Here is a 25,318-nt window from a genome sequence, read left to right as displayed (position 1 = left end):
TATGTGTTTTAGAAGCCGTTCTTGGATTTAGGCTTGTTCCATATTATGCCAGTACCATTTCATTTGTATTCATAAATGTACTAACTTGGTTTTTTTCTGTAATTTAGAAACCATTTCTTTTTCTATTGTATTTTTTTGAGATGACTCCAACTCTGCTTACTTTGGCGTCATTTGCTAATTTAATGGATTTACCATCATTTTCATCTTGTGGTTCATTAGTAAAGATTATTAGATAAATTTTGATCCAGGATTTACCCTTTAAGGTACTTCTGAAAATACCCTTTAAGATTAACTTTGGGGCGCCTGGGTGGCTCAGTCGGTTGGGTGTCTACAATCGACTCTGGTCATGATCCCGGGGTCCTGGGATGGAGTCCCGCTTCTGGCTCCCTGATCAGTGGGGATTCTGCTTCTCCCTCTGCCCCTCCCCCTGCTTGTGTGTGCGCTCTCTCTCTTGAAAAAAAAATCAATCTTTAAGATTAACTTTAAAACTTTATGTGTGACTCCCTAGCTATGTATGCTCATCAAAATGTTTCTAGTTTATTACTGAGAATCATAAGGTGAGAATGAGAAACCTCTTCTGAAACAGACTTCACTTACTGCTTACTCTCATCCTTTAGGCCTCTCAGTCCATCATAAAAGGAAATCCCTTCATAGAACTTCCTTACTTGTCTATCACCATGGTCTCCATGGAACTTCTCCATGGGATTAGAGATACCAGATTGTGGGATTGGCTTTAGGGCCCTCCTTGCTGGCAGTGTTAAGTTTATCTAGTTTATCTATCTCCAATTATTATTCATTCTTTTTCTTGTTTGTTTTTTTAAGTTTTGACACAAATATTTACCCTTCCTCCGGATTTTCAGGAACTTTCTGTGGCCTCTGTTCTTAGCCCTGTGATCTGGCTATAGCAATAAAGTTATTTGCTTATATATGGAATTATGTTATCTTGAACTAGAAACAGGAGATTAAATATTAACCTTTTTCCTTAGTATTCAGTTAAATATAAAATGGTTGATATTTAGGAGGGGGTCGGCTTTATTCTTAGTCTTATAAATTATTTTTTACATAAACAGAATTTCTGACATTCTGAGGATATAGACAATTCAGTTCCTGCATATATATCTACAGAAAGGCATGCAGTTTAGTGAAAGAGTACCTGTTAGCACGGTGCCTTACCTAGATAAAGTACTCGGCTACTGGTTGAATGAATGCAATTTTACCCTGGTGTTAATCTGTAATATGCTGCTATTCCTCCCCTTTTCTTTGTATTAGGGCTAGTGGCTCCTCTTTCGGTGCAAATAACTTATAGAATGTGTCATTCTTATTTCATTGTTATATTTACTGTTTGTTAGATAGCATTCACGTTTTTCAGAGAGGAAGTATGCATTTGTTTGCTAGACTCTAAGCAGAAATAAGGTTTTTTTTAACGTGTCTTTTAAGGTAGATATTAGACGTAGGAGGAATGTATATAAAATATGTTGAGGTCCTATTGACATTAGAATTTACCTTTGTTTTGTTTTCTGTTCTTATTAAAATTTGTATAATTTTAACATAATCATATTTGATTTTTATAAAAACTAGAAAATACGGAAAAATATTAATTAAAAAAATCCTTAATCCTGTTAGCAGTAATCACTATTATCTCTTTGTCTGACTTTCTAAGTATACTTGTTTAATTCTGTTAGCCGTATTGGTAGTTTTCAGTATTTCACCTTTAAATACCATCTATTGGTTAAAGAATCAGAGTGCCACCGTGCTAGAAACAGTCCACTTTTTATAAGCGCATTCATATTTTTACACACATTATGTTAGTGTCTTAATAATTGTTAAAAAATTACTTCATATCTAATGCAGATTATTTATGAGCACTTTTGGTGACACTTGACCCATGAGTGAGGATCACTGGGTCGAGCAATCCAAATTCATGAGCAAGTTTGCAAGTCTCTATATGGGCCTTAGATCTTGTTAAACTAGTTTGGATTGCTTCAAATATGTACTAACATCTGTGCAGTTCACTTCTTTTGGCTTGAATCGGGTCCCCAGTTGTAATTATTTATAATTCATCATCTGATGGAATTAAATCCAGGAATATTTTTCCTTTTTATGTAATTTTTACACATAATACTTGTTAAGGATTTCTTTTCCAATTCCAGAACACATGTCTGTTTTCCACAGCTACTTTTATTATCCCTGCATTTGGTCTGTAATATCATCTTGTCAGTTCTACCTATAAAATAACTTCTTACTCTGACTCTGCCTCTTTGACCCTGAAGTTACTATTTCAGGTTTTAATTTCTCTTTAGTGTATTTTTCTTTCTTGCTTGTTTGCTTTTTTTTTTTTTAGAGAGAAAGAGCATGCGTGAGCAGGAAGAGGGGCAGAGGGAGAAGGAGGGAGAATCTTAAGCAGACTCCTGGGCAACATGGGGCGACGCCAGGTGACATGGGCTTGATCTCAGAACCCTGAGATCCTGACATGAGGAGAAATCAAGAGTCAGATGCTTAATGGACTGAGCCACCCAGACCTCCCTTCTCTTTAGTGTATTGTAGAAGCTGCTTGACTGCCTATATTCTTTCCATTTCTTCCTATTATAATGCTGATAGTATTTTCTTCCCTTTTGTGAGGCTTCTTACCTCCTCTCATTTTTTGCAGCTTTCAACAATTTATTTTAGAAAATTTAAAATATATGTATAGCAAATGAACTTTATTATATGGAAATAACCACTCTGATCATTATGGTGTCTAGTCTTCCAGTTGTTTTCTTTGTATGTGTGCATATATACTCTTTAAATTATATCAGATTGGATCAATCTGGGCATTCTTTGCCCTTTTTTAAAAAAACTTAATATTCTGTGAATATTTTCCCACATCTCATTTTTTGCTCTATATTATAGATGTATTATGATTTATACCTTCTTCTTGGATGTTTAGTTCTTTAGGTTCTCCCTCCCTCCACCTTCCCTCCTTTCTTCCTATTCATCCACTCTTTCTGCCCTTATAACAAGTACTACAATATCCTTGTAGCTAAATTGTTTGGACAGATCCATGGTTATTTCTTAGAAGAGCAGAGTAATGGTTCTAAAATAAAGCTTTGATTTTGTCATCCCTATTATACGTATTTCATCTCTGTGTTGTGACCAGTCTGAACTTTTCATGCTAAAAACTCTTTGTTAGTCTGGCTCCTGCCAACCTTTCTGACTTTATCTCCTATCCTTTTCTCACACCCTTTAGCTACACCAAACCACATGTGATTTCTAAAATGTGTTTTACTCATGCACGTGTTTTTGCCCTCTTTTCTTATCCACCTGCTAAATATTTCTTTGGCCTTCTAGCCTACATTTTGGTGGGAAGTTCTTGATCTCCCTAGGCAGTTAGGTGTCTCCTTCTTTGCATCTGTGCACTCTTCTCCCAGAATGCCACTAGAATATTTCCAAAATTTCAGAAATTTGGTCTCCTTTGCTAGGCTGTAAGCTCCATAATAGCAGGGATGTTGTTCTTATCATCTCTCTCTTTTCAGCACCTAACTCATAGGAGGGGTTTTTTGTTTGAAAAAAATCTGAGATCTGGGGAAAAGTACATCCTAACAATGGCATAATAGAATTAAATATTCTTTTTAATTCATTCCAAAATACTGTGAGGGGAAAAATTACTTGATTGAAAAATATTTATGGATAGCATAGAAAGTATATAGTATTTTTAAAAATATAAATGTGTCATGAGTGATTAAGTAAATATATAACTGAATAACTCAATGCTTGCATTTAATATTGAAATGATAGTTTTATTAACTTTTAGAGAATTTAAGTGAAATGGAAACTTTCTTTTGGTTAGGTTTTTATGTAAGCAAGAATATTTAAGTATAATATATCAAATATAAGTACAGTGTTTAAAACTGGAGTCATGTAATAGTATCATGATGGCTTTAAATAGATTTAAGAAGAATTGGACTAGTTAACATTAGAACCGTAGGGGCGCCTGGCTGGCTCAGTTGGTAGAGCATGTGACTCTTGATCCTGGGGTCATGAATTCAAGCTCCACATTGGGGTGTAGAGTTTACTTTAAAAAAAAAGTAACTTTAGAGCCATAAACAATAATCATTGGGAAGGTAGCATGTTTGGAGTTTCAAAAGACCAACATTATATTCCTGTAGAAAATGTTCATTGATACCTTAATTAAGGAGAGAATCCTGGGTTGCAGTATAATTGATCTGTTCTAATAGTCATCTCTTTGTTTTTGTTTTTGTTTTTTTTGAGGTTTTTAGCTTAATCATTCAAAATGATAGATATTTTCTTTGGTTCTAGAGTTCTTTAGTCTGAGAGTCTCCAAATTCTTACTCATTGTCTGCTTGAATGTTAGTCAGTTTAAGTATTTTGTAATTTCTTTTGTATTGGGCTAACCTATATATATATATACTATCGCTTACATATATAGCATCTCTTTGTGTTAGTAGCTGCTTAAGTTCTTGAAGTTTGCTTTGCTTACCTCTTGTCTTCTTAGCACTTAGCATAGTGTCATAGTGTTTGGTACTGCATTATGACAGGTTACACTAATTGGTGTTTTAACTTCATATTTTTCCTCCTTTTTTTTTAAAGGTAATGTGGCTTTAGATAACCTACAGATAAAAGAAAATGCTCTGGTAAGTTTTCAAACTATGTTGATTACTCAGTTAATTTGGTAAGCTCTCAGAAATTCTTGGTTGCTTGGTATCTGGTATCAGGTACCAGATAAAGTGATTGAGTTACTCAGAGAAGGATTACTTGAACTGTTTGCTATAGGAAAATCTGAGATTAAAAATTTAGATTTTTTTCCCCTGTTGATCAAAATGGTATTTCTTGGAAAGTGGAATGTTTTTCCTTGACTTAATTTGACTGAATAGCTTTGTAGTAGACATTTGTCTTACTTTAAATAATTTTCTCCAGAATTATCTTTACATATTTTTTTGGTAAATAAGAATTTGATTTTAACAATTTATCAAATGAATAATTATATTTTTGGAAATACCTTGACAGTCCAGCCTTATAATATTATGGTGATATTAACAGGTCAAGTAGATTTTTTTGGATTCTCGTGCTCCATCGCCTACTTCCCCTCCCTCCCTGTTAGGCTTTAGCCTATTGGACTTAAATTTGATTTTATGAAGTCACTTAAGAATGAGTTTATTCTTTTTTATTTATTTATTTATTTATTTATTTTAGAGAGAGAGAAAGTGAGCAAGAGCGTACACATGTGAGGAGTGGGGGGAGCAGAGGTAGAGGGAGAAGGTGAATCCCAAGCAGGCTGTGTGCTGAGCATGGAGCCTGATGCAGGGCTCAGTCTCAGAACCCTGAGACCATGACCTGAGCCAAAATCAAGAGTCAGACTCTTAACCCACTGAGCCACGCAAGTGCCTCAGAATGAGTTTATTCTTTAATTAATAGGTCAGATTTCTAACAAACTACAGTATGTTTTATAATCCTAGCATTGACTTCTGGTTGGATTTCTACATGATGATGAACTGTGTAATTAAGGAGAGTCTTATACCCAAAGTGCTCACATGATTGGTCTCAGGGAAGCCAGGTTTGGATATGGAAGATCCTCGGAATAGAACTTTGTCACGAGGAGTAACAACTGATTTTGTTCTACTAAAAACAACTTGGCAGGCATGGTAAAAAGGGCATGGATCTTGGAGTGAGGCAGACCTGGGTTTCAGTGCTAGCTCTGCCCTTTTACCAGCTGTGTGACTTTTGGCACGTTTCTTAGTTTCTGTGAGCATCAGTTTAATCGTTTTTAAATTGGAGTTAATAATACAAGATAATATAGTATGTCTGTGCTTTTGTGGCTTGAATAAGATTAAAAGTAGAGCCTGGCAAGTAGTGGGCACTCAAAATATTTAAATTTTCTTTCCCTTCCTTTATTTATATAGGATGCTACAACTTTTTAAATTTTACCCCAAAATTTAGAACTTAAGACTCTTTTGCTGGAGATTGGAGTAAAGGTTATTTTTTCCCTTTTTAGGAAAATATTTTAGAAGGGAAGAAGTATAAATAGAATTACGGTGAGAGGATATATATCTAACATACTTAAGAGACAAATTGAACTCTGTGTTAGCCTAGTTTGAATTTGGGTTATAGTTAAATATAATAAATTATTTTGTAATTAATATTCTCCATTAATTCAAACTATAGCCTCCTTTCCCCGATTAAATTAGATTGGTGAGGTTTTACGTTGAATATGGGTTCTTTACATTTGTTTTTTGTGAAAAATTATTTCATGAGGATCGAAGTGAGCATGAGCCCAAACTTTTAGAAGTGTATAGTTTAGAGTTTGTCTCTTGCATAACATAAAGTATTATATGAATGCCCTTGAATGCATCCCTCCCTACCCCAACTTGCTGCTGCCGCCTTGCATATAGAGCTAGTCTCTTACCACCAGAGAGGAATTTTGTTTTTTGGTCTACAAAAAGATCAGTATTCTGTTTAATTCCTGTTCACCTAGAATGCTTGAGTGATCAGATGATTGGGTAAATTGATTATTTTAGTTAATTGTTACCCAAAGTACTATATTTCAGTCACCACGTTGATAGTATTAGTGTGTACTAAGGTACATCTAACAAAAAGCTATTCTGATTGGTTTAATTTTTAATAATTCTAAAGACTCAAGTGATCATTGTGAATATCAATTATTGTTTAGTACTCTGTGAATAAAAAAGTTATTTGTACTTTCTAGTGGTTTGGAATCCAAATAAGTGAAAGTTTATTTTTATTAATGATTGGTACCTGTCAGTAGTAACTTAATCCAAAGTAAATGCTAATTTGGTAAATAATAAGTGGAGACTCTCCCTTTCCTTTTAAGATTCTTTTGTTTATTTACCAAATGTTTTATTTGAGTGAAAATAGTTGTTCAGTTATTGCTTTCAACTAATTTTTGTGAAAGGACTCTTCCTTTTCCTATTCTAGTATTTTAGATAAGCAGTGTCTATCATTATTTTAAAAGTTCATGGCATTTCCATCTGTCTTGGTTTGGTTTATTAAAACAATATCCAGTTTATCCAATTACTTTCTTTAGCTACAAACTCTTTTCCTATCGTTCCTAGTTATAGTTTTGTTTCTCTTGTGAATTCTTTCCTCAAAGTCAAATTTAAGTCAATAGAAACTCTTTTCTTTTTCAGGATGTCCTGAGTTACTCAGATACAGAAAATTTGTTTCATGTTTTTCCTTCGAGATGATTGTGTATTTAAATGATGATATAAAGGTGATTTGGGGGGAGCTTAATAATTTAAGATGTCTTTTAAATTTTTTTCTTTCTTTCAAAGAGTGAGTTGGATGTTCCTTTTAAAGTCAAAGCTGGCCAGATTGGTAAGTACTCTTCACTTGAGTTATTCTTAATCCTTTTAGTTTTTTATTTTTCCGGTGTTATGTAATCTAAAAGATTTTTTAGCTTGAACAAAAATGTGAGAGGTTTTGGCTTATGTTGGTTAGAGCTTTTGGAGCTCTGGGCCTAATATATATTATATGTCATACATAAATACTTCAAACTTTCTGATGAAAGGGTAGAAAATTACCCTCTAAAATGGAAGGATGTTTGAACTGCAATGATATATTTTAGGCTTTGGTTTTACTACACAAAATGTATCTTGATTTTCAAAATTGATATCTAAATTCTATATGCTTTTTCTTTATATGTGAAAGAGGTATAATTTAATTTGCAAAGTTCTAGTGAATAAAATTTAAGTGTAGCTTATTTCCCTCATGTTTTGTTCAATCATTTCACTTGCTATATTATGCAGCAGCGTGGTATAGAGGATATGTCTTGGTAAGTAGAAAGTCTTTGCAGCTAAACTCTTACACTAAGATCATCCATAGCTAAACCTTCATCTTTTTTGAAGAAATTTTTTAATAGAATGTTAACCCGTGAAGTCCTCTTAGCTGCTCCATATTACCTGATTTTTACTTTTTTAAAATTTAATTTACAGCCCTACACAATTTGCTGTTACTTTAGAATTTTCACTTATGCCACCATCATTCCTTCCACTTCCATCACCCTGCTACTTCACCACGTGGCTTTCCTGCTTCATTTATTTTGTATTCAAGGAAGACGTTGTCTTTCATTCTTCTAGCATCTCTTAGTGATTACTTGAAAACTTCTGTATGAGTCTACTTTATATCCCTATATGTGTTCCTTTTAATATAAAGTAACATTTTTATGTTTCTGTCTCTTGAAACAGGAGACACTCCCTTAGATTGAAAGCATCGCTAGGGCATGCATTATCTTTTTCGTTTGTCTGTGATAGAGCCTTGTGCTGTGTGAAGTGGTAATATTTAGCTGTGGTGATATCTAGAAGTATTGTGGTCCTGCATGCTTAATTGAAATCCTAGAGTAAAGCTAAAGCCATTCATTCATCCTTTTACCTTTGAGATATTTATGCATACATTGTTATGTGTGAGACTACGTAGGTAGCTGTGGGAGAGGCAAGGATGAATATATGTTTGTCTTCAGAGAAGTTAGATCCAATTTTAGGACATAGTATTAAAATTGCGTTTCTAGGGTACTGGATGAGTTATATTTAACTAAAGAACTTTTACATTATTCATTATGTTATTAGAACTAGGTTTATATTTTAGAAGAGGTTTGCTAATGTTTCAGAATTTGTTCTTTTTTCTTTTAAAGTATTATAAGAATTTAATGACTCCCTTCAGGGTTACTCACTGACCCTTTACATATAAGGATGAAAAGCATATTGTTTAAAAAATATTTATCCCTTTTTTGGTTTATGGAACATTTATATTGGTTAAATTTCTCTTAGGTTAAGATATTACACCTAACCTGTAAAGTCAGTGTGGCTAAGTAAGCTCAAAGTTTTGGTTTTCTAAGAGCTAGACATATTTGTGGGTGTTCCTTGGTTATCCTTTTACTTAAAGATTAAAAAATTTCCTATTCTATAAATGGGAGGCAGCGATATAACTAATTTAATTCCAGTGGAATTCAGGATAATGAAGGATGGGAGGATAATGAGTTAGGGTAAATGGAGAGAAGAAAAGGTATAAGGGACAGACACTCCCTTTTTTGGTATGCTACAGTTAAAGGGGCATTTCCAACTTTTTCAGTCTCATACCATAAAGGCAATCAAATCAACTTCCTTTTTTTTTTTTTTTTAAGATTTTATTATTTGAGAGAGAGAGAGACAATGTGCATGTGAGCAGGGGGAGGGGTAAAAGGGAGTAGGGGAGAAAGAATCTTGAGCAGACTCCATGCCCAGCGTGGAGCCTATTGCAGAGCTTGATCTCAGGACTCTGAGATCATGACCTGAGTGGAACTCAAGAGTTAGATGCTCAACCGACTGAGCCACCAGGCACCCCTCAAATCAACTTTTTAGGAGTTTATGAGTTAGCTACATATGTAACAGTATCTGTTATAAATATAGGTGGTTCTCACTATAAAGTCATTAGACTTAGAAATGGCATTACCTCTAGACTCCCCTGACATGGAAGCTATTTTGGAAACTCAACAGGTTTATAAACAGAAGAAAAGTAAAATTTAAATGGAGAAATAATTTGCGATTTTAACCCTGGGAATAAATTCCCAGGTAAAACTAGTTTACCTACATAAGCCATGCAGGTGAATCAAAATATGCTCCCTTACATTGCGTTATTTTATTTCCTCTTCTGCATATTATGCTGTTAAACAGTTCTTTGAACTTCGGGCATTTTTATTTAAAGGTGCCAGTGATTCTGGTGATATAAATAGTTGAGTCACTCTGGCATCCACACTGATGACTTAGGTAGACGTACGTAATTTATTTAAGTTCTCTGGAAATAAGTTTCCTATTTTCAAAATTGAAATGATAGCTTATATCATTATATATGTTGGGAATATCAAATGAAATGATATCAGAAAGTTGGAAAAATATAAAGCACAGTATGAATAGTTACTTCTAATAGTAATTAATATGGAAGAGATCTTTGCAAACTTCAGTGTTGGGAGTTTTTTCATTTTTTTCTGAGTGATAATACATACCATGTGTGAAGGGTTTTGTTATACTTTTTCTCTAAATGGAAAGTGGGAAGTGTGTATCTTCTGGAGCAGCCCAAATAAGAATTAAAGGTTGAAATTATGTTTTTTTAGATAAATTAACTTTGAAGATTCCTTGGAAGAACCTTTATGGAGAAGCAGTTATTGCGACCCTAGAGGGACTATACCTGCTCGTTGTCCCTGGAGCAAGTATGTTGTTTTAGGTTATAACCATTCAGCAACAGCATAGTGAAATTAAGTTGTTACCTTGGTTAAATATTTTAATATGTTTAATAAAATAGAAGATACTTTAAATAAACTAATCATATGCATATATGCACAAATATACATACTTTTTACCTATATACACATATATATTGCTACAATTGTACATAAAATATTTTTATGTTGTTGGAAAGAATAATTCCAACCGTTTGTTAAATTTATTCTCTTTGTGAATAATTATTTTGCAACTAAGTCTTCATTTTAAGTTTGAGATGCATTAAATAATTTACTTTTGGAGAATGAAATGAAGTAAGTTTTTAAAAAGTACTGATGTGCTAATCTACAGATTTAAAGTCTGGAAATTTTTTTTTCTCTATTTTGTTGCTTCTGATTTTGAGTGATGTGCATTCAAAATGTGTGAAATAGGTAATTTTTTTCATCATAAATAAAAGTGTTTTAATTTTTAATGAATGTTGTATGTAAAGCAGTAGTGTTTATTTAGGCAATATATTTTGTTATAACTGTTTTTTCAGTTATAAGAACAATATAATGTTAAGAAAAGTTTGGATATTTTAGGGAAGAATTACTTGTTTTCCCAACCATAAAGCAAACAAAATTTTAATTTTTATATTTTGCTTTCCATTTTTTACTATATACATATTTGATTTGATACAGCATTTGTCACATTATATGGATCTGTTTTTTTACTTAATGTATATATTTTTGGTATGTGATAGTGGTAATTTTGAAAGGCTGTATGATATTTCATTGTGAGCTGCCTACTCTTTTGGACTCTTAGATTGAACATTATAAACACCTCATTCTTATAGATATCTTTTTTTGTTCTTTTGTGTTATTTCCTTAGGATACATTATCAAAAATGAGATTTCTAGATAAAAAGGAAATATATATTTTCTGATTGTTGACACATATTCTTAAATTACTTTCTGAAAGTCTTTTTATTAATCTATATTGATACCAGCTAGTACTGGATGTTACATATTTTTTATAGTTACGCAAAATTTTACCCTTCAGACAAAATAACTGGAAATTATCTGTTATATTTTCTGCCTTCCTTCTGTTTCTCCCTTTCACCTTTCTACTCACTCTCTCCCCCTCTTAACGTTTTTCCTTTCTTCCTCTCTCACTTTAATTCTTTTCTTTCCCTCCTGTTTTGATAAAAGCTTTGTAAGTAAATAGGAATCATTTATTTATGTTTAAACTTTTTGTAAAACTAATTTAAAGAATGCAGCTCTTTTGAGTTACAAAAAAAAATGGCTTACAAGACTTACAGTATAAATACACAATCATCATGAGGTTGAACTTTTCTTCTTTATTTAATAATTGCATTTCCTAGTGTGTGAGCTAACTATATATTTTTAGGTATTAAATATGATGCTGAAAAAGAAGAAAAATCCTTGCAAGATACTAAACAGAAAGAGCTATCCCGAATTGAAGAAGCCCTCCAAAAAGCAGCGGAGAAAGGTACAATATGTTTATGTTTTACACATGATCTTAGCCAAAAGACCAAGAAGCGATACAATATGTTTATGTTTTAGATAAACTTACATATAGCTATATTTTAGATATATTTAATGCACTGTAGAGAGGATGCTTTCATAAGCCTCCATAAGTTGTAGTTCGAAAGAAAGAATATTCTTTTAAAATCATATCTCAAAATATTGAGATACGCAGTTTAAGAATCTCTATTTTTATGAAAACAGTATTCTTTTTTCTATTACTTTTGTGTGCTAAATAAAGCAAGATGAAAATGGTTTTGTTTTATGACAATTCAGTGTGATTATTTACTTTTATTCACTTTTTGTTAATTAGTATATGTGGAAATAGTACCATAAAATGAGGAGAAAGACTTGGAGAGCACTAGAATTTCATTTCTTTCTTGATACAGGTCAGATTAAGTATATTTTTTAACCCACTGTATGTATGTATGTATGTATTTATTTATTTATTTTTTAAAGATTTTATTTATTTGTTAACAGAGAGAGAGAGAGAGAGTGAGAACAGGAACACAAGCAGGGGGAGTGGGAGAAGGAGAAGCAGGCCCCCCGCAGAGCAGGGAGCCCGATGTGGGGCTCGATCCCAGGACCCTGGGATCATGACCTGAGCCGAAGGCAGATGCTTAACGACTGAGCTACCCAGGCACCCCAACACACTGTATTTAATGATACATATTCATCAGTAGGCATATTGACATATATTTAGATAAATCGATACATACAATAAAATGTATCATAATATATGTGTAATATAGCATAATTATACACATATAATTTATGTATATACAAAATTAAGTTATATTTTTCCTTTTCAGAAACAAACCCCAAATTTCTCTTTTTTTAAATTTTTGGATGGAAATAACTGTGATTATTTAAAAATATTTTTGTGTTAACAGTGAACTGTAAGAAAAAGCATGTATAGTCTCTCCTGTTCTAGTAGTTTACAGCTTAATTGGCAAATGATAACATGCTATACGTTTTATATTGAGTACCTATGAAATTTTGACTCCTGGGTCTTTAATGCTTAGGCAATTTATATGTTTAGGCCTGGCAGAGAGGCTGTTATGGATGACTTGATATATTTATAAGGGCTGAACATCTGTGGCACTAAGTTTGTGTAACTAGGACTATTAGGCTTATATAATAATTACATTGTAGCTTCGTGGATGATAAAATTTAGGTTTTGCTGGGATAGAACTAAAGTTCAGAAAGTGATACTCAGTTTTAACATTATTATCTTAGATTTTTCAGAAAAATGTTTTGAGTATAAAAGAGATGAATTCTGGGTGCCTGACTGGCTCAATTGGTAGAACATGTGACTCTTGATCTTGTGGTTGTGGATTCAAGCCCCATGTTGGACGTAGAGATTACTTAAAAATAATATCTTAAAAAAATAAAAGAAATGAATTGGGATATATGGGATAATTGGGATATATGTTGATATTGTTTTTTTTATTGCAGTAAATTTAATTATCTTGACTGCATATAATTATTTTTCTAGTTTCTGTGAATATCGGTCACATTTGCATGTATTATTATTTGTATAAATGATAAAAGACACCCTGGTCATAGATGCCCTGCATTTCATCATTATTAATAATTATTACTTAATACCATACTTTATTTTTGAGGCTTATTTTTTTCCCAATTATTTCTTGGTTTTAAAAGCACAAAGGTACCATGGCACATGTATAGAGACTCAGAGAAGGAGAGAAAGTGATTCAGCCCCAAGCAGCAGATGATAAAATTGAAAACAAAATCATCATGCTAATCTGCTTTAAAAAAGTATTTTTACTTAATTTGTTTCATTTGGTAAAATACAGTGCTGCCCACAGTCATGTGGGAAAAAATAAAATTGAAATATAAATGAGTTCATTTCTAAACAGTTTGCTCAACTGTAAAAATAAACTTCTTGATGTTTTTCTTCTTTTATCTTATTGTAGTGAGTTTATTTTCCTGGAAAGGCTATTATAAAGTAAAGGGAAAGAGGAAATTCCTAGTGAGGCCAAAGATTCCCAAATCCTATATATTCTGTATTTATCTAAGTGATATATACACACACTTTAAAATCAAATAGCTTTGCCAAAAAGACCTCTGATGAAACATGCCAGTCTCCTGTTCCACTCTTCTTTACCTTTAGACCCATTCCTTAAAGGGAACCATGATTTTAGATATATTAATGTTCTGTCATCATCTAATCTATTAATGTAAGGTATTATCTAGGATTTCCTGTTATGGTAGTCAAGGAGTTTACTTCTCTTACCATCTCCTTTCACTCTAAATTCCCTTCTCTCTCCTCATAATATGGTTATATCATAATTTTTGGCCAATTACTAGTCAAAATTTACATTACTATGACAGTGTAATTGTTCACTGTATAGGTCAAATGTACTAGATTATATTTCCTTTCTTATGCAACCTTTTGTTTTTCTTGAATTTGTAAATGCTTCTTTTTCATTTGCTTTGTTTTCTGTGTAAATTTACCTTTAATTCTTTTCCCTTGCTATGTGAAATCTGTTATATGACTATCAGTGTTACTTTCCAATTGCCCCTATCCACCTATTGGTCCCCTCCCTGGACCCATTTTTCTCTTGGAGATCGACCATTGAAATGGTTGTTTTTTCAGTCCGGCTGCACGGTTGTCATCCTAGGATTGGTCTTCATCCCTTTTCTGTGTTAAATTCATTGTTTTCTGGGTCCTTTGCCTTTTGTTCTTTGTTACTTTGCTTTGCTAAAGCATTATCTAGTAGCTTTGAAGAAAGGATACATTGGATATAATTGTTAAAATCCTTTCAAGTCTGAAAGTCCTTGTTTACTTAAGCACTTGTTTTATTTGGCTAGGTTTAAAATTAGAATGCTAGGTTTAAAATTAGAATTTTGAAGGCAGTATTGTTTAGTTTCCAGGTACTTTTGAGAAGTCTGATGCCAATCTGCTCAACACATTGTTGGAAACCTAAAAATCAGAAAACCTGTGAATCCTGCTGTCAAAAACCTTACATTTTAGAGGAGAAATAAGAAATGTGCATAATCAATCTTAAACAGGACAAAATGTTGAGTCTCATCAAAGTGGTACACATAAGTGGTAAGAGAGTGAACATACCACATTAAGCCAAAGAGATCAGGACAGACACTATGAAGATAAATATTTCAGCTATGTCTAAAAGATGAGTTTTCAGAAAAGGAGAGAGGGTCTTCTAGGTAGAGGGGACAATAAAGAGAAGGAAGTATAGAACAGGTACAGGGAATAGCTAAGAATTTGGGAGTTTGATGGAATGTAATTAGATGTAGGTTGAAAAGCTGAGTTTAGGTCAATTTTAAGAGATTTGAATGCCATGATGGTGATAATGGTGATCGTATGACAATAATAGCAGCTAACATTTATTGAGCATTTATTATTTGTCAGTCACTCTTCAAAATGCTTCAGATATATTGACTCATTTAATAGTCATAATTCTATGATATAAGGCTATTACTGTTCCCATTTTACAGTTGAGAAAGCTGCAAGTTAAATAACTTGTCCTAAGTCACACAGCTAGAAAATGATAGAGCTATAATTTGAACCTACTCTGGCTCTATCTAGATCCTATATTTTTAGTTTTGTGTTATAGTGGACTTTCATCTCTAACCAGTGAGAGAGTCAGTAGTAAGTTTTCCTTTTTCTTTCTTTAAAAATCCAGGAGTGATGTCATCAAAGCTGTGTTTTCGGAAGGTTAAACTTGCCTTCGTGTCTGGGCGGTATGTGAGGAGGGAAATGGAGGAGAGTGCGATGTAGCCATTACTAACAAGAATGGATAAGAAAGGATTCAGAAAGTGTATCTAAAGGGAACAGATCAGACTAAAGCTAACTCTGAAGTTAGTGTAAATATCACAGCAATATTTCATTCTGCAAATGGCCAAAACAGTGGGCAGAAAGGGAACGAAAATAGCAGACTTTTGCTCTTTTTGAAAATTTCAAATAATTTGTTGAGACATTAGCCATAATTGATATTTGTCTGCCTTGCTTAATTTGAAATTATTGTTCTAATTTTAATTATTAGAAAATTTTGTTATATTATGATAATAAAGTTTGTATGTTCAAATAGTTCCTTAGAAATAGATTGTTCTGGTGTCGCCACATTTTACTTGTCTGTTACGTGATTTCTAAGTCTTTGAATTAAGTTTAGACATGTTTTACCTGTGAAATTAAGGTGTCTCTTAAATGCTTTGCATTCTGGTTATTGCTGCCATGCGGATGCAGGCGCACATTCAGGGGAGTTCATATATGGCTTGGAAAGCTTTGTTTACAAGGACGTCAAGCCTGGTGGGTATGCATGGTTCATTATATTTAGCTATATAAAAATTATATTCCTATCTACTCTTGAGCTTTTAGTGGAGCCCATTTGATGATATGCCATTTTTTTTTTTTAGAAAATATGGAAATGTAATTCATGTTTTTTTCTTTTACCATCATTTCTGTTTCCCAACCTTCTGTAGCCATTTGTTCATTCACTATAATATTTAGTGTCTTCTTGTGGAAAGCACTGTGCTGGATGCTGAATATTCATGGGGTGAAGCAAATATGATCTACTGCCCTTGTGAAGCTTACAGTTTGATATATAGATAACTTTCAAATCTAGATTGTCTTTCTGACTTTGGTTCTGTAGTGTAGTAGTTTCTCAGTTAGTCAATTCCTCTCTATAGCAGTGGTTTTCACACTTGTAAAAAGCAATAAAATGGAACGTTTTTTAGTGAGTGAGACTTTATTTAGAGCCTTGATAAGAAGTGTTCCTCTGGGGTTCTTCATATTCTTCCTGATTTGCTTTATCTCTGTAGGAGCTCCAGAGGCACATGTAGACTATTGTCTTATACAGCATATTGAAATTTGAGGCGTCACAAAAGGCAGATTTGAAGGCTAACTGCTTTAGGATTTATAATAAGATTTTTTTATATGGTAGGGAATTTAATACATACAAGTACATTAAAATAATAATTCTGATATCATATAAAATGATTTGATGTATTTGATTATATTTTCTATAACTTTATAGGAGTTTATTATATTAACTTAGTCACACTTAAAATTTGTTTTGATTAAGTGGCAAGTGGGGTCTGTACTAGAAATGTAAACAATAAGCATTATGTTAGAATTACTTCTACAGCTAGAGGCTTCTTTAATATTTAGGTTCATTTGACAAATGGAAGAAGAATTTGCATGGCAAATTTCACAGCAATGAGTGAAATTACCCTGAAAGACGTTTCTCTTTTAATAAAATCTGCCCCTTTAGCAAGTGTAACTGACTATGTTAATTTGTCTTACAGTTATTATTTAATATAAAAGATAGTCTGGAAATACTCATGGCTCAGTGTTTAATTTTGTTATAATTAGACCAGCTTTCTGCAGTCTGCTAGGGCAGTATTTTCCGATATTCCTAGGAGGAATCTGCCTCCAAGGTACAAATGAATTCCAGTGGCCCATTCAAGTCATAACAAAAATCACTGGGTACCATTGGTGGTAAAAACAAACAACCCCCCCCCCCCCAAAAAACCCCAAACAGACAGTGGTCACTATAAAGGAAAACTTAATTAATTAATTAATTCAGAGTTTATTTCTTTAAAAACACTGCATTAACCTGGATAAAAATCTGGGCCTAGAATTTGGTGATTCTGAAATGAGAACAGTTAATTTTGTTGATGATATCTTGATTCATTTGTCTAGGACTTAATGTAGACTCAGATCATTTCATCTTTTCACTTGCTGAATGTGTATTCCTTCCTTATTTGGTGTCATTTAAAAAATTTTTCCAGAGCATGTCTCTCAAAACGTCAAAACTATTTTCATAATAATGCTAAAATAATAACGTGATTTTTCACTGTGCCGCCGCTGGAGCTGCTGGTGCATAGGCAACGTTGGGTAAAGTTGTGGCTGCCTTAGCATGAATCAGGGCAGTGGCACCGAACGTTACTGGCAGCCAGCCATTGCATTGTTCAGTGTACTCACAGTAAAAAATAAGATGAAACAAAAGAAAAAGAGCACCAATTTTACTTAAGAATATTCTTGATGGAATAGGAAAAATTTAATTTTAATAAACTTAAGCTCTTGAGTATGTCTTTAATATTTCGTGTGACAAAGGAGGAAATAGGTATTAAGCACTTAAGTAGGATAATTGTCTCAAGGAAAAATACCTGTGCATTATTTGAATTGTCAGCTGAACTAGTTGCCTTTTTTTTTTTTTTTTTTTTTTTCCTGGAAAACCATTTTACATGAAGAGTGACTGACAGACTATTATTCAGATTTGGGTGTTTGGAAGATACTTCAGCAAAACAATTTCAAGAAAAAACAACTGATGATGTTTGTTGCCAGTGATAAGATTTTTTAGCTTTTGAGCAAAAATTAGAATTTTGGAAAACTTTTATTTGCCAGCTGGAGCTTGGCAGCTTCCCAGTACTTAAAGACTTTTATGATGAGATTAGTGGTGATACAAATGTGATTATTGATATTAAATAATGAAATCACTCAACATTGAGAAGATCTGCATAATTCAATGAAGTGATATTTCCATATTACCAATGCATGATAAAAAATCAGGTATGTGTCAAAGGTCCTTAAAGTGTAAGGTAGGCCAATTGATTTTAATTCATATGAAAAAATTATTGATAGAGTTTCAGATTCCAAAATGCAACTAACCTTTAAGAAATTACCACTTGTTGAGTTTGGGTGTAGTATCCATAATTACATGAAAAGACCATGAGGATGTTCTTCCCTTTTTTATTACATAGCTGTAGTTAAGTCAGATTTTTTTCATGTGCTTCAATCTAAACAACATTTCAACAGACCAAAGGCAGAAGGAGATAGGTGAATCTAGCTGTCTTTTGCCAAGCCAGACATTAAAGAGATTTGTAAGAATGTAAAGCAATGCTACTCTTTTTACTACAACCCTTTGTTTGGAAAATATGGTTATTTTCATAAATATGTGTTATCAGTGCTATCACATGTTTTTTATTTTATCTTTTTACATAATGTTTTTAAAAATATGAATTAATAAATATTTTTAAAATTTCTCCATTTTGATTTCCAATATGGTAAATATCAATAATTGTAACCCACACTAATAAAAAACTTTTTAGGGTTCTCAAGTAAGTGTGTTAAAGGTGTCATGAGACCAAAATATTTGAGGACTAATTTAGAGAGTGATACAGAATCATAAATTTAGTATTCATCAGGTTAAATAGAAACTTTCTCTAAAGAACTGTGTGGCAGTCAGATTAGATTTTGAAACTATTTGGAGAGTTTTAAAACATGGTACATGTAACATTGAGATCAAAGATGGAACAAGGGGCTAAAACACTTGTGAAGCCAGAAAGATAATAGGTGGTCAGGTAAGAAGAGTGAGTTATGGTACAGTCTAAACCCAGGCAGCTGAACCTGTTTCTGAAAGCTGTTCTAGCCAACTGGGATGGTTTTCAGGGCTACTCTGGCTTTCTTGTTTCTTTTCAAGTGATATTTCTTTGAAAACTCAGTCTTTCTCTAAATGTTTATGAATGAAAAAGACCATCATTATGGCAAGAAATACTGGTAATAGCAAAGTCCAGATTCTTTATGTATTTATTAAATATTTTCTTCTTGAAACTCAGGGTTTTATTGTTGAAATCCAGGATTTGGTTCTTAGTTTTTATAGTGGCAGGACAGTTTGCTTTAAAATATCAAGGGAGAACAATTTCAAAATTTCAAGCCAGATTTTATGTATATTCTATCAAATACTATATATATAACATGAACTGAACTTATATATTTTATTATAATGTTCAGATGTGGATTTTTTTATTCATTTGAACAGATGCATATCATGTGCTTTGTGCCCAGATACTGGATAATTCTTGTCCTAATGAAGCCTCCTGCCTGGTGACAAGACAGTTGTACAGACATTTCAATTTCAGTATAATCACTGCTTAGTGGAAGTCTATATAAAGTTCAGAGGTAGATGGCCCTGGAGCTGCTTGAAATAGTTGAAGAAAGCTTCAGATAGGCCCTTGCAGACCTGAGATTTGGGAGCCTCCTGGGAATTTGCCTGGTGAAGAACTTCAGGGAAGGCAGCTGAAGTTCAGAGAATGATCTATATATATAGAGAGAGAGAGAGAAGCCTTAGCCATTAGAAAGTTTGGCTTGTTGTGGAAATTACGGATAGTGTTTCTGAAGTGTCCAGTGCAAGGATGAGTAGAGGAGATAGAACAGTACAGGGAGTTAGGGGTTAGGTCATGAAAAGACCTTTGTGTCATGCAAACACTTTTTCATTTTATCTGCCAGGCTGCAGAGAGCCTTTAAAAGAATTTCAAGCAGGGGTTAACAGGCTGTGAATGGTATTTTAGAAGGTATCAGTCTGGTGGCACTACAGAAGGACGTTTAGTAGGAGGTAGAGTGGAGACTGGAGGCAGGGGAAACCATACAGAGACCACCTGGTGTGCAGGCTAGAGATGACGTCTAGTAGGAAGTTAAATGTAAAGGTTTGTAACTTGGGTGTTGTTTAATGCCGTGAAAGTGAGGTAGTGCCAAATAAAAGAGGAGGAGGTTTTAAAGGAATTAATTATTAAGCCAATTTCCAGTACAGTTCAGTGCACATTTTTTGCCCTTTTGGTGTTCTTTGTATCCTTAACTCATTGAAGGGTTTTGCGTGTGAGGTGTATCATCCAGAGGAAGTCATCTGTCAGCAACCTGCCCATTCACTTCATTTGTGTTCCTTTGTCCCTACCATATACTTATGAAAACCTTTCCCTGAACGTTTTATATTCTGTCATTATTACATTTCCAATATTTTGATAACATTGAAATTAAAATTAAACTTTGTATTGTGAAAAGTCATAAATATTATAAAGGGCTTTGCATATGGATATTTTGCCCAATTTTTGTATAATTGGATTTGTCAATTTATTTGCTAGATTAAAGGAGATTATTCTAAAGAAGGTTTGTGAATTTGTTTGTATTGAAATAGCAGAGGTCAGTTTAGAATAAAGTAAAGTGAATTGTACCAAAATTTGCTGTCAGGAAGAATTCTCTTGTTTTCTTTTCTGTCCTCTAGTCTGCTAACTTGAATTTTATCCTTTTCTCACTAAAATGCTTCCACTGAGAAGGACGTAAACGTAAAAAGCACAAAAAACATTTTAAGAAACCTTTTAAAGGTCTTGATCGCTCGAAAGGTAGGTAAAAGTAGTTTTTATGCCATGTGTTATTTATACACATCACCACTTGATTTCTGTCTCCAAAGGTAAAATGAATGTTACATACAATGTAACTTCAAAAATAAGTTTTAAGTTGGGAATGCATATTAAAATAAACTAAATCTAAAATAAAACAAGGACACCAGAATAGGCTGTCCTTTCTATTGAGTAGTGCCTTAGCTATCCTTTGGTCATTTGATTATGAAGTATGTGAGAATTTCAACTCTTGACCTTGTATTTTTCTCTTTTTTATAGATAAACCAAAAGAAGCCAAAAAGGATACGTTTTTGGAAAAGTTGGCAACCCAAGTAATTAAAAATGTACAAGTAAAAATCACAGACATTCACATTAAATATGAAGATGATGTAAGTAATTTCAATTTATTTAAAGTTAGTAATTAAATGTGTATTTTATGGTAATAGTATTGATTTGTCTAGATATGAGTTACCTGTACTAGATTTTAAATCCAAGGTTGTTTTTTATTGTTGTTGTTACTGTTTTCTGATATTAAAAACTGAGTACACTACCGTATCTTCTTTCCTGTGTTAACACCTTTTTCGCCAGGCATTTATATATAAATGTAAAACCACCATATGTTCCTGTCTAAAGGTAATATGACAGATTTTCCAGTTGTCCTCTATTATTTATTTTGAATTTTAATGTTATAAGATGTATACTATTATAACTTTAAGGAACTATACTGACAAAAATATGAGTTCCAAGTGGTGATGGAAACAGTCAATTACAATGGTAGTTGGTAGAGAGGGGATTAAACTCCAGGTCAGTAGACCGCTAGTCTCATTCTCTTTACATTCCTTCAGCTTGGATTGAACATGCACAGCTTACGTACATGTGCAAAAGTGTATTTAGAAACCACACTTCACTTACAACCAGAGTTTAACGTTAGTTGATTAAAAAACTGATTAATTTTAGCTAAACTAAATATACATTGCTTTGTTTTAAAGTTTGAAAAATATGTAAAATAACCTTGAATTTTTTTCATTTACCTAAGATGATGGAAATATTCTCTCTCTTCTAAAATTTGGATTTAATTAAAGCCATACTGACATACATAGAATTTATTTTCTTTTCCTGATAGGTTCCTCATAGAACTTAAATTTTAGTGAGACATATTTGTAGTTTTTTAAGATATACTATCTCCATCTTATATTGACTTTACCTTTTGGTTTCATGTAGTTGTTAAACTGAACTTTGTCAACAAATAAATGTCAAAACTCATCAATGCCCTTGTTTAAACAGACTTAGCAAAATAAATCAACTCAACACATCATGGAAGTGAAAGAATTATTCTTAAAACTAATGGCATATTGATGAATGAGTACCTCAGTTTGAACTTAAACTAAGCTTTTTACTGAGCAAGTACAATTAGAAAGGTACATCATTTCTCTCTCTTTAATAAAAAAATACAGAGAGGCTCAGGAATGGGCTAAGTACCTCAATTAAGTTGGTATCATTGACAAAATATATTAAAATAATCTAAAAGGAAAGAATTAAAAAGTGCAGAGGGATCTTTCTTGTATCATTCCTTTTTCAATGTGATTACCTTAATTATTGTATGTAGGATAATGAAAAATAGAGTTTAGGAAGTGGGGGATGGGGAAAGTGTAATAATTTATCACGAAGATGTTCATTGAATGATAGTAATAGTTTGTGGGTAGTGCCTTAGCAAGTGAGGTTGTGTGTTACTAAATTTCCTTCTGAAATAGGTGCAAGTTATCTTGAGCTAGTTGTCTATAGGTATAAAAAAGTTGAGTGTGAGAATAAAGGAGGATATTAAAAACTGAGCTCACAATGCTATTTGTGCTTTTTCAATTATTCCAGAACATGCATTTTTTCCTACATTTGACAAGGGTCTATGTGACTGTGCTCTGGAGTCTATGTAACTATACTCTGGATGATTTAGAACATTATGTTTTTTCCCTCTCTCTTGAGTTTCCCTGGTTTCTGTCATGGTCCAAAAAAACTCTGTAAGACTTGGACATCCTTATGATGTCTAAAACAATGACATTGTACACATTGTGGTACAGTGTAACCCTGGTGTATCAATATAACTTATGAATTGAAGATCAGGAATAGAACAAAAGTTTTGTAGGTTAAGAGACTGAGGATATTAAATGTTAAGCATCTTGGGCATTTCCTAACAAAGTATTTTTGAAAGTTAAGGGTATTAAAGACTTAAAGAGACAGTTCACATTTCTAAGTGTGAAAATTGTAAATGTTTGAAAAGTAATTTAGTTACAGTGTTATCTGTGACTAACAGTTTTATTTATCTAGGAAGAACATCTTTAATGATAGACATAAAGAAAACTGTTTCTTTTTCTCCTTTTAAACAAGAATCTTGTTAGTGAGAAAAGAGTTCACTTCATAAGAAAAGAGTTCCACTGGGAAAGTGTCATTTCAGTGTCCTGCCTACAAAATATGGCTAATCCTAGCCTTGTTATTCCCCTTTTCTCCTCTTTTTTTCCCACAAATCCATTTGGGTTGTGTGACTTGTATACTAATTGCCCTGTGTTGCCCATTGTACAGAGTGGAACATGAATTTACTCTCACCATCAGTGTATTTTAATGTCACCTTTTCTTTTTTGCTAGGTCACTGATCCACAGCAGCCTCTTTCATTTGGTGTCACACTGGGAGAACTTAGTCTGTTGGTAATGTTGGCCTTATTTACAATTTTTGTGAAACCTGTAAAATATTTCCAAGTCACAGGGTGAATTGCCTAAAATCAGCTATCAATACAAATAGCTGTTTTATTTTTATGTACAATTTTTTTATAGTTTTTCTAGAAATTTAGAATTTATAGTGATGCCGTTATTACATTCTCTAATTATTTTGCTTTGTCTTTGAACTTAAGAAATATCAAAATGCCAATACCAAATGTTTTTAAAGAACTAAAAGCTGTATCTTAAACATGTGGGAAAATAGGGAAAGGTAAATTTTTATAGATCATGTTCTCATTCTTGGTATAGGCAGATAGAATTTCCAAATAGATTGTAAATGTGTATGTGTACATGTGTGTGTATGTATTACATTGAGATGTATATAAGGTCATTTATTTTGGTTATATATTTTATTATATAGTTTGGTTTTTCTCCTAAAGATCTTTAAGGATAGTGTGTATATTTAGGTTGGACATTTTCCCCTCTATTTTCTGTGGACAACTACGTGGTAGGAAAAACGTTTTGAAGTTAAGGACAGTGAACAGTAAATCATGCTGGGTACGTGTTTGTCTTAATGATAGTTGTATGGAGAGGGCCTTAGTAGGGAAAGAAGAGGAAGAGAAATGAAAGAGAAGTGGAATTCCAGAGGAACAGAAAAAGGACATGGTTACATAGAGGCCTTCAAAATGATATTTCCATACAGATAAGTAGAGATATCCATCAGATTGAAGACCAAAGAAGAAACATTGGGAAAAAAAACAAAAACCCTGGAGAAACAAAGTTAAGGGAGTCAAGGAAGCTAGTGTTTATTATACTGTTTATCCTCTGCTTCTTTCCAAAATGAATTTTAAGTGGCTTTTGATAAAAAAGAAATAATACAATAACAGAGACTAGAGATAATTGCTCCAGAAAAACCAGACTAACAATATTAGTCATAAATGAGCACAATATTTTATGTTGAGTTTCCAGCCAACAAAATAAAAAATTACAAAATAGTTATGTACCTCTCATAGAGGCATCCTAGTATATAAGAATGATGTGTAGTTTCCTCAGTGTGTATTGTTGTTTGATTCTCTGTATCTTTTCTCAGACTCTTCATACTGTTTTCTTAGCCTGTGTTACTTTCTTCCCTTTGTCTCCCTGGTGATTCTGTTCAGGTTTTAATTTTTATGTTAGATATTACTTTGTCTTTCTCATTCCTTTTTCACTTTCCTCTTAGAATTTATCATTCTTTCTTTTATGCTCCCCATTATATATTATTATAGCACCTGTAACATATTATTATACTGGTTACCATGGTGATCTTCTGTCTAACCTTCATTCTTTCACTGGTAAAATAGTACCTTTATTTTAGAATTTTTGCATTGATTAAATGAGATAGTTTGTGTAAAGCATTTGGCACATGTGTGGCTTAGTTATTTCCTGCTTCAGCTACTACATTGACGATAATAACAACAATAACCCCAGACTTACCTCTTTCTGTATCCATAGCATTCCTTTTTTACATCTTTCCAATTATAATCTAACTCTTATATCTAGGGTAATCTTCCCACCTCTGATCTGGATCCCATCCTCCCCATGTCCTGGGAGCCTTTTTTCCTCCCTTTCTCTGTGCCTCTTTTCCTCCCTTCATTCTTTCTTTCCATCACTTTCCTTCTCTTTCCTACATCCTCAACTCCCTTCCCTCCCACTTTTCCCTCCTCCCACTCCTTCCTGTAAGCTAAAT

General features: G+C 33.0%; 1 protein-coding gene across 2 annotated transcripts in view; it reads left to right on the top strand.

Moving 5' to 3' along the window:
* The window catches only part of VPS13C (vacuolar protein sorting 13 homolog C), a 178,142-nt gene that overhangs the window by 5,666 nt on the left and 147,158 nt on the right, over nucleotides 1-25,318 (top strand). For both annotated transcript variants that reach the window (XM_034994053.1, XM_034994052.1), the window contains exons 2-7: nucleotides 4,588-4,631; nucleotides 7,287-7,329; nucleotides 10,097-10,192; nucleotides 11,591-11,692; nucleotides 21,169-21,278; nucleotides 23,524-23,583. In XM_034994053.1, coding sequence (XP_034849944.1) covers nucleotides 4,588-4,631; nucleotides 7,287-7,329; nucleotides 10,097-10,192; nucleotides 11,591-11,692; nucleotides 21,169-21,278; nucleotides 23,524-23,583 — 455 coding nt within the window. The remainder of the gene's footprint in view (nucleotides 1-4,587; nucleotides 4,632-7,286; nucleotides 7,330-10,096; nucleotides 10,193-11,590; nucleotides 11,693-21,168; nucleotides 21,279-23,523; nucleotides 23,584-25,318) is intronic.

The sequence above is a fragment of the Mirounga leonina genome, unplaced genomic scaffold, assembly GCF_011800145.1.
Source record: "Mirounga leonina isolate KUSES-001 unplaced genomic scaffold, KU_Mleo_1.0 Mir_91, whole genome shotgun sequence".
In the NCBI taxonomy this organism is placed as follows: domain Eukaryota; kingdom Metazoa; phylum Chordata; class Mammalia; order Carnivora; family Phocidae; genus Mirounga; species Mirounga leonina.
The sequence above is the reverse complement of the archived record's forward strand: the minus strand, read 5'-3'. Positions and strand labels throughout refer to the sequence as shown.